General features: G+C 35.8%; 1 protein-coding gene across 1 annotated transcript in view; it reads left to right on the top strand.

Annotated features, from left to right (window-relative positions):
• The first annotated feature begins 1893 nt into the window (after positions 1–1893).
• Positions 1894–9348, top strand: part of LOC134751607 (uncharacterized) — a 42310-nt gene continuing 34855 nt past the window's right edge. The window contains exons 1-5 of the mRNA XM_063687084.1: positions 1894–2007; positions 3628–3713; positions 5399–5581; positions 6426–6538; positions 6912–7048. Coding sequence (XP_063543154.1) covers positions 1907–2007; positions 3628–3713; positions 5399–5581; positions 6426–6538; positions 6912–7048 — 620 coding nt within the window. The 5' untranslated portion in view covers positions 1894–1906. The remainder of the gene's footprint in view (positions 2008–3627; positions 3714–5398; positions 5582–6425; positions 6539–6911; positions 7049–9348) is intronic.

Below are 9348 nucleotides of genomic sequence, written 5' to 3'. Positions count from 1 at the left end.
AAAGTTAAACAATTTTAGGCCAAAAAACTGGTTTTCTGGCCATAACTTTTGTGTTAATTAGTTTAAAATTAAAACCTTAGACAAATTTTTAGAGACGTCTAAGACGAACCCAAATATGTAGATTGCGTATAAGTAAGATCTTTCACAGCAATCGAGATACGAAAAAAGTGTTTTTTAGACAATGTTTAAAACAATCATAAATAAATAAGTATTCATTTTTTTCACAATCCGGTAGACAAAAATGGAGATAAAAGATTGAAGAACCGATAGCCGCTTGTCTTATAATTCTATATGTAGTGCAAAAGTAGGAGATACGATTCAAAACTTGTCAAAAATCGATGAAAACCTCAGGTAGCCCCTTAATGGGTCAGGCGCTGATTTTATTAAGTTAAGTACCTATATTATGAAGAACCCTAAAAGATAAAAACATCTCCGTGAACATTTATGACATAATAATATAAATATTACGTCGATCACAATCTATTCCTAATTATATTGATTGTTAAATTATTTAACAGTTCATGTTTTTAATCGTCTAGACTAGATATGGCGGGTGTTGTTCGTAATTGTTTAATTGCTAACTTAAATAAAAACTAGTCTTGATTTTTTATGAAGAAGACGACCGGTCTGGCCTAGTGGGTAGTGACCCTGCCTGTGAAGCCGATGGTCCTGGGTTCGAATCCCGGTAAAGCCATTTATTTGTGTGATGAGCACAGATATTTGCTCCTGAGTCATGGGTGTTTTTAAATATTATATATGGGGCATTTTCTATGAAAAGCACATGAAAAGGGACCTTATTGTCGATGACGCTTACGCCGCACCGTCGCGCGGCATTGTATTTATATCGGAGCATCGTTAATAATGGCGTGCCATCGACAACAAGGTCCCTTTTTATAGAAAATACCACATATATCGTTGTCTGAGTACTCATAACACAAGCCTCCTTGGGCTTATCGTGGGACTTAGTTAATCTGTTTAAGAATGTCCTATAATATTTATTATTTATTTATTTATGAAGTATTATTTCCGTTATTTAAAGTAGGAATAATATATGAATGAATGTAGGTATATTATATACGATACGAGATTGTTTTCCTTTAGTCTGTTTTCATAATAAAAATACGATTTCGCAATTTACAAGTACCAAATTTGGTACCTTAAAAGCCCTGAGAACGTTTTGGAGCATGCTAATTAGTGTTCATTATACGTTTTAAAAATGTAAGATCTAATACTGACTAAAATAACCGACTTGGTTTCAAATTGCATCTAAAAACTTTTTTGTAGTAGAAGAATTTTTGCGAGACTTGCATCTTTTTACATGTAATTGATGTAATTTTTTTGATGGGATTCCTAAATACTTTATTTTCATAATATACAAAATAATCACCTATTCTGAAAAACCCACCTTGTCAGTGGAAAAAGGCGTGAAATTCAAATTTTCTATGAGAGCGCACAACACTTCGCGCCTAAATTTTTCTTCTTCTTCTTTCGTGACGAGGTTCCTTCAAACAGTGGATGCCCAGAAAGCAGCGGTGCTGACAGCCCTGACCGTCGCCTCGCTCAGGTCAGATTCTGAGCAGGAGTACGGCCATAATTTTTTATATGCCGCCTTTTTTCTATTAAAGGAAATGCCTTGCCAAATTATAAAGGAGAGTAATTGCTATAATTTATCTACAGGCAACATTATTACCGTTTTAATTTTTGACGCCATAACGTTGAAATAATATTTATTTCCTGAATAAAATATTATAATCAATAATTTTAATTATTATAAATAATTACAACACAAATTCTCTATTTTTCATTTAAAATATTATCTATGGTTTAGATAAACTTATGTTTTGTGCCGTGGTCACCCGAAAGCGACGTGGAGAAAATTTTTAATTGTTGTCTATTCGCCATCAAGATGGCGTCATCGAAGGAAACCTATTGTTTGTGTGGTCAACCATATAATATTGGACAATTTATGATAGAATGTGATTGCTGTCGTGAGTGGTTTCACGGCAGGTAATGTGAACGAAATATAAATATCTCAGTGAAAACGTGCATGTGTGTTAAAAAAAATATTTCGTTTGACAGTGCACCAGTTCGGCCATCACACTTGCGATGTTTTAGTGAATTTTTCATATTTATGTCGTCTTCTTTAAGTCCTTTGATCTTGGACGAACGATATACTGCATTAAGCTAAATATCCGAGTTGTTTTTGCCTACAACGGAGTGCATAACATTTGTTTACATGGCCCGTCGTCATGGGGCCTGCGTTCAGTGCAAGCTGTCGAGCCCGCATCATATTCTTTGTGTTCAAATTAAGGTTTATTATTGAGCTGTGTTAGGAGATCTGTTCGCCAGAGGTATTGTAGTCCTCAATATTCGCAATAGTTTTTTAATAGTTGAATCTGCCTTGTGAGTTAAATGTAAATCACCTGTTGAAACAGATAAATATTGTGATGAACATCATATTCTCTTCTGGATACCGTATTCAAACTGTAATGCGAGCTCTATCTATGTAAGAAAATGTACACCAAAATCATAAGTTTTTTTTGTGGCAACAACATAAACCATTTCTATTCTTTATCCAGATCACTAAAAAATAATAATATCAGTATCAAAACTATATACTAATTGACTTGTTAATTTTAATTTGTTACTTAATTTAACTTTAGAAACAGCTGTATTTCTTGACATATTGCACACTCATTGAATTTAGTGTGATTAGCTGGGTCCACACAGAGTGAGCGACCCGGCTATTAAGGCATTTTTTCTGTGGTAAAAAACTTGGAAACTAACAATGACCTTGGTCTATTGTGGAGGCAGTTTTTATAGTTGTTGAATCATTGATTATTTTTTAGGCATACCTGTGTCTTAATTTTACCAATACAGTGACTAACACTGACCAAAATTGTCTAAAATTAAGTTATTTTTAAAAATGACGCGTTTGCAATCTTTGCATAACTGTGGTCAACAATAAACTGTTGTACCATTACGCTCCCTGATTGTTGCGCCATTTAGGGTCCTAGCTAAATTGGTTGTTCAATCCTCACGCTATAGAATTTCCAACTTAGCAAGAACCCTAAATGGCATAACAATTCCGTGTGGTGATTGTACCTGCGAGAAACTGGTATTGCCTTGCTAAGACATTTACATTGTATCTTCAGTCATTTCAATGCTTTACTCCTATATAGATAGGGACCGAGTGTTCGAGGGTCTGCCATCTTGTGGCCTGAATCGGAAACATAAACATGTACATTGCCAAAGCAAATGCTACCATCTACCGTTCTCGTACGTTTTCTTGTGCATAATAGGTTCTGCCATCTTGTGGGCTATATCGGAAGCATAAACTTGCCAAAAATCTGATGGCTCCTGTGCTGTTCATGCACGCTCCCTGTTGTCAAATTATTATAGCATACTGATTTTCAGCAAAGGTTTCAGATTTTATAATTTTTTTGTTAGATGTGTTCCGCATGTCTTGGTCATTCCTATATTAATGTTGGTCCAGGAAATTGTTGTTAGTAGATTCTGGTGGTGGCCAACCTGAAGACACTTTACCCAATTTTTTTTGTAAATTTGACTAAACAAGTTTACTCTTACCTAGTTAGTGTTAATGAAGTTAATAATTTGTTGTTACAGCTGTGTTGATGTTAAGATATACCAATCAGATGACATAGACAAGTACCACTGTCCAAAATGTGCACAAACCTATGGACCGTCGGTGTGTAAGTACATTTTTTGATGTGAGGTGTGTTGGGGTAAGATTGAAAGGGTTTTTCATGAGGGGTAAGACAAAAAATCGTCCATTGGGCGACTTTTCATTTTACCCCCGGATAAAAAAGCTTTTCAATCTTACCCCAATGCACCTTATGTAAAGATTTTATAACTTTGTTTATTGTAAAATAATTACTAAATTATGAATTAGAACTAGGTAGTAAGCTCCAAATGTGCTTAGAAATGTTAAAATACAGGGTGGGCGAGTGATAAATGCATAAAAAAAAAAAACAATTTTTATGTTTCTAAATAAAAATTATAATTAGAATTTGGGATAAAGAAATAAATTTTACGTTTTAAATTAAATCATCAAGATGTCGTCCGTAGTGGTTGCGGCACTCTTCCAGTCTTGCTTGTAAATTTTGAAAGACTTAACAAGACTTTCATGTTAAGAGATTGCCTGGCTCCGAAACTTCACGAGTCACGGGCACATTTGTATTGATCTTTTAGAATCATCTTAAGTAGGGTTTTACTGTATTTCCTATGCATAGAAAATTTAAGAATACAGTTATTTCCAAACATATTACAATACTTTCTTAAATCTCTTTAGCTTATAGTAAATAGCAACTCCACTGCATATATTTAACCTTTTACTTTCACTTGTCAACAATGTGCTTCATGTCATTCTTTGAAGAAAACTGAATAAATTACCATAATGAATAATTTGCTCTAAATGAGTGCATAACTAAACATTTTCTACTTTTATTTGTGGGTAAGATGGTAGGAAAGGAAATACATCTTGCATAAGTATGATTGGTGCGGTGCTCCTTACCTACTCATCGATATTTAATGGAATAAAATGAGCAGAGACCGTAATTATTGTGGCATTTTTGAACTGTCATAGGGAGTTCTCGTTTATTGACTTCCGATACACATATATCGATACAACGTAGAACAAAAAACATTGAAAAGTTACAATAGTTAATGGATATTTGACTGTAAAAGAAGTAATTTAAACAGATAATATGGAAAAAAGGTGACTACTTTTTTATTTTATAAAGAAACTAATGGAATTACAAACAGAGTTTAAACGTGAAATGGAAAAAAATGCGGAACTGAAGTAATAAAATGTGAAACTCTTAACTATTAAGTTTTTATTGCACATCTCTTTTTCGCATTTTCAACTACTCATCAAAAGTTATCTGAAAGAGATCGCTCTTTAGCTATAAGATCGCTTGTTATTTACCTCTACTTTTTATCTTTTCTAACATGATGTATTCTACATTCTACATTGTATCGATATAGGTAGGTATATCGAAAGTCAATAAATGAGAAGTCCCTAATGACGGTTACAACTGCCACGAGAATTCCGGCCTCTGATCATGAGACAATTTTACATGTCCAAGTTACTAAGAGTAAAAATTACTTTGGATAATATAAGACTGTCCAATAACCAGTCTTGTAGATTTTTCATTTAGATCACCTAGCCGTTTGACCGCCAAAGACCTCAACTGACGCGTGCAGCTGGAGGCCAATATCAACCTTCGTGCATTGCTACAAGGTTCACAATGACGCGCCTACATTGTCCCACACAGAGACATTGCCATAATCATGTATTATGCTAATCACCAGTTTGTCATTATTACTACCCACTAAGCAAACATACAACAGCACCTAAAAACAAGTAAATTTCCAGTGAAAATCCCTACAAACAACCATCGAGCGGATCGCTACGAGCTCGGGGCCGAGACTCGGGCCTCGCAGACCGGGTCCCCGGCCTGGGTGCGCGCGCTGGCCGCGAGGCCGCTGCGGCCCGCGCCGCCGGCGCTCGCACGGCTGCAACCGAGACAGTTCACCGAAGAGTTCGTCCGCGATAATGGTGAGATCTTCTTATCATGGTACCCGTTACCAGTGTTGGCCGAACGTTAATTGCAATTAACCATTAACCAATACAAATCCGTTACGGTTCAATTTGCACTGGTTAATGGTTAATTGCAATTAACGTTCGGCCAACACTGCCCGTTACCCCCTGCTGGGGTTTGAATTATGTTTTTTCACTGACTCTGGTCCTGGGCAGTTTGGGTAACCTCTTCCCACCCCATCCCCAATACACCTAACTCTTGCTACACGGAACGGCGCCAAGTAAATTTAGGATGACCTTGTTTCCGTAGGCTGGACAATATAATGGTGAGATGGCGTGAAAAAAATCCAAGCTAATTTCTAACATTGAGCAATGGAAAGATATCCAAAGAAAAATTTGCAAAGGAACAATTTTTAGGGTTTCCAGTGAGAACTTTTACTTACAGCCACACTAATATTCAACCATTCCAGACTGGCTTGTCGAGTCGCTAAAGAATTGGTTGAGGATAATGATAAGACAGCAAGAGAAAATTTGTACGCAGATCACCGCCAGTACCTCTTTCTAGTGACATCCCCGTAAATAAACCCCGCTACGGACAAGGGGCTCTCGGCTTGGGCGGTCTAATCTGTTATCTACCTATATTTCTGCTAACCTGTACCATTTTCCTGTAACTATTTAGGATTTTTTAGTAAAATATTTTTGTAGAGAGGAAGAGGATTTAATCAATTTATTTCAATCCTAAGGAATCTCCCTCTAGTCCCACTATGACGCGGGAGAACCTTAAGAGAATAATATCTAACAAGAGAAATTCAGAAGAATCAACATAACATAACACAGAACTAAAGTTATCTTTTGTTAACAGGCTTCACCCGGCCGATCTTATTCACCACGTCCGAGGGTCTGGAGATGGAAACTCCGAACCCCGCAACGTTTAGCGCTCGTTCCGTGCTCCGGTTCTGTGGGAAGAACCATGAGGTAACACATTATGTCGTTACGGCATTACGTACTTAGAAAATACAACAACTGGAATAACCTTATTTATTTATATTATTTTATTCAACTAATGGTACAATGAATGTTAATTGATCCTAGCCTACGTTGGTACTTAATCGCCTACGTTAGTAGTTGTCGTATTTGCGTACTATTTCTCCCGAATTTTGCGGGGAGGGAAGAAGTAATACAATTACTCATACATGCAAACAAGATTTGTGTCGAAACACGGAGAGGTCCTTAAGTACAACTATGGTCCAGTTTTTAATCATTTATTTGCATCAAAAAGCATGCAAATACAATTTTAAAAAAGCAGAGATCACAACAATACAGATACAGTATAACTTTTTTCTTATAGGTGGAAGTGATAGATGTCCGACGGCAGACCACACTGAGGATGCCTTTGGGCGATTTCGTGGAGTATTTCGAGACCCCTCCGGACTTGAGGGGGGAGAGGGTGCTCAATGTACTCAGCCTAGAATTTAGTGATACCAAGTAAGTGGGAGTTTTATTAATTATTTATTTAGTTTTGCGTGGACTCGGCATTCGATTTATTTCAATTTTAATACTTTATTGATAATATAAAATTTTACATGTCAAATTTACAGTGCTTAATACTAAGGCTTATAATATTAGATTTAAGTACATAATTGGACAGAAAAGGCTGAGCCAGCGAACCAGTAAATTCATAAGCGATTTCGATCATAAAAGCCTGATTGTTCGCTTATGCTACACTGTGCGGGACTACATTCCTCTATGGGCTCCATACAGTGGTAACTTTTAGGTATAACTCTTTTAGGTATTGTCATATATATGTAAAGATGTGGGTAGACTCTTTTACTTTCTATGATAAAAAGTAACTGAAGGTACTTCACTTATATTCCTATGTAAGTCGTGTCAATATGTGCTCCCTAGCATATTAAAGGTTATTTCCATTTAAATAGTGTTTTATTGGACATAATAGGTATAGGTATAACTTTTAGGCTTAGGTACTAACCCCGTTGAAACTGTTATCCGTTTTGTATGGGAAATGTTCTCGCTTGAGAATATTACATATGGAGCCATTCATTTATTACGTAAGACGATTTTTGCCAATTTTTTACCCCCTCCCTCCCCTATGTAAAAAAAATAAGAATAGGCTGACCCCCTCCCCCTATATTACGTAAGAATCTAAAGGAAAAAATGAATACACGTTTAGTTTGTTTTAGAGTTTATAAAAAAAAACCTTTTTGGAACGGTTATTTGTACCTACAAAGGTGCTGGAGCCCGTTTAAGCCACGAATTAATAAACTAGTGGATGTGAAATGACTCCTATTTAGTATGAAAACCAGTGTCGCTAAACTCACACATTCATAGCCACGTTAAAATATGTCACACACTTACAAAATTGCTCTGATTCGTAGCAACTTTCCATACCAAAAGGTTATTACCGGTGGACATTTCTCGAACGAATATCAACTGTAGGTTACATGAGTGACGGTTTAAAATATAATGTCAAAGCTATATGACATACGACTCTTTCATTATCTCATTCATCTCACAAAAGCTCGCTCAACGTTCACCTAATACAACTACTCAACACCAGATGGCGTTATTTTATATAATTTTAAAATCACTTACTTATTACAGGCGAGAAAAGGGCTAAAAAACCAGTATAAGTAAGGTCTAATTACGCATGGTTTGTTACGGATCTCACGGTCACGTTACACTGGTGCTTTCGAGATCTCTACACGCCTGCGAGTAGCTAATCGTTGGAACTTCTTTCCATTCGACGATATAGGGAGGGGACAGTGTAATCGGAGTGTTTTATCGATATTTGTGTGTTCAGTTAGGTATTGATATTTCATTACCGTATGTTTTAACACATTTAGATGATACTTTATTTATGATTATAATATAGGTAGTGATAATCGTGATTGTATGAAAAATAATATGTAGTACAGTACAACAAATATCTAACTAGACATTTGTTTCTTATTAATTGACCAACTAGGTTGTTAATGTGAACATTAAATATATCTTAAAGCCAAACAGATAAAATCATAGTTCTTTAAAGGTCTATTAACTCGGTATTGCTGTTATTTTGTAATCACAAATCTGCAATTACTTACGTAGGTAAGTATTCGTCTTTAACAATATATTTACTTGTAGCAGAATTTAAGGCCAATCTAGACGGGACAACCTGATTAAATTGTCAAATTAATTGTATGGTGTGAAAGCATACATGAAACTGGCTCATCGATCCCACTTGATTTGATTGTAAGATTGTGACCTATCAAATCAGGAAAGGGGGCGGCAAAATTCCAATATTTGACGCTAGTTTGCGTGCTACGGAACACTTTTTATTAATTTAGTGAGCCCGAATGTCACTAATAATTACTAAATTAGTAACTAAGTTGCGTGTGGACGCTAGATGAGATGTATGGCAATTTTATCCCCAGAAATCTTTCTCTAAGAAATGCTCCTAGCAAATGGTGCTATATTTTTGCGGAAACTAATTTTCTTGCCCAGTAGCATTGATCCATTTATTTTTAATATCGGCATCTTGTGGTAACCTACAATAATTAATAATAAAGAAATAGAAAATATAAAACGTTTATTCATGGCACATTGCATGAATTGTACGCATAAGTGCATTAAGTACCTAGTCTAATTATATTAACGATGAAAACATGATGGGTGTAAAAAACAAAAACGTATGTAAAGGAATACGAAGGTTTGAAAGGTTGCCATGAAATGACCCCGACTTAACTTAGTGCTTGATGACCAGAGCTGCCATATTTACTAAGACATTG

The sequence above is a fragment of the Cydia strobilella genome, chromosome 22 (genome assembly GCF_947568885.1).
Source record: "Cydia strobilella chromosome 22, ilCydStro3.1, whole genome shotgun sequence".
Classification (NCBI taxonomy): Eukaryota; Metazoa; Arthropoda; class Insecta; order Lepidoptera; family Tortricidae; genus Cydia; species Cydia strobilella.
Note: the sequence above shows the minus strand (reverse complement) of the source record. Positions and strands in the feature narration are given on the sequence as shown.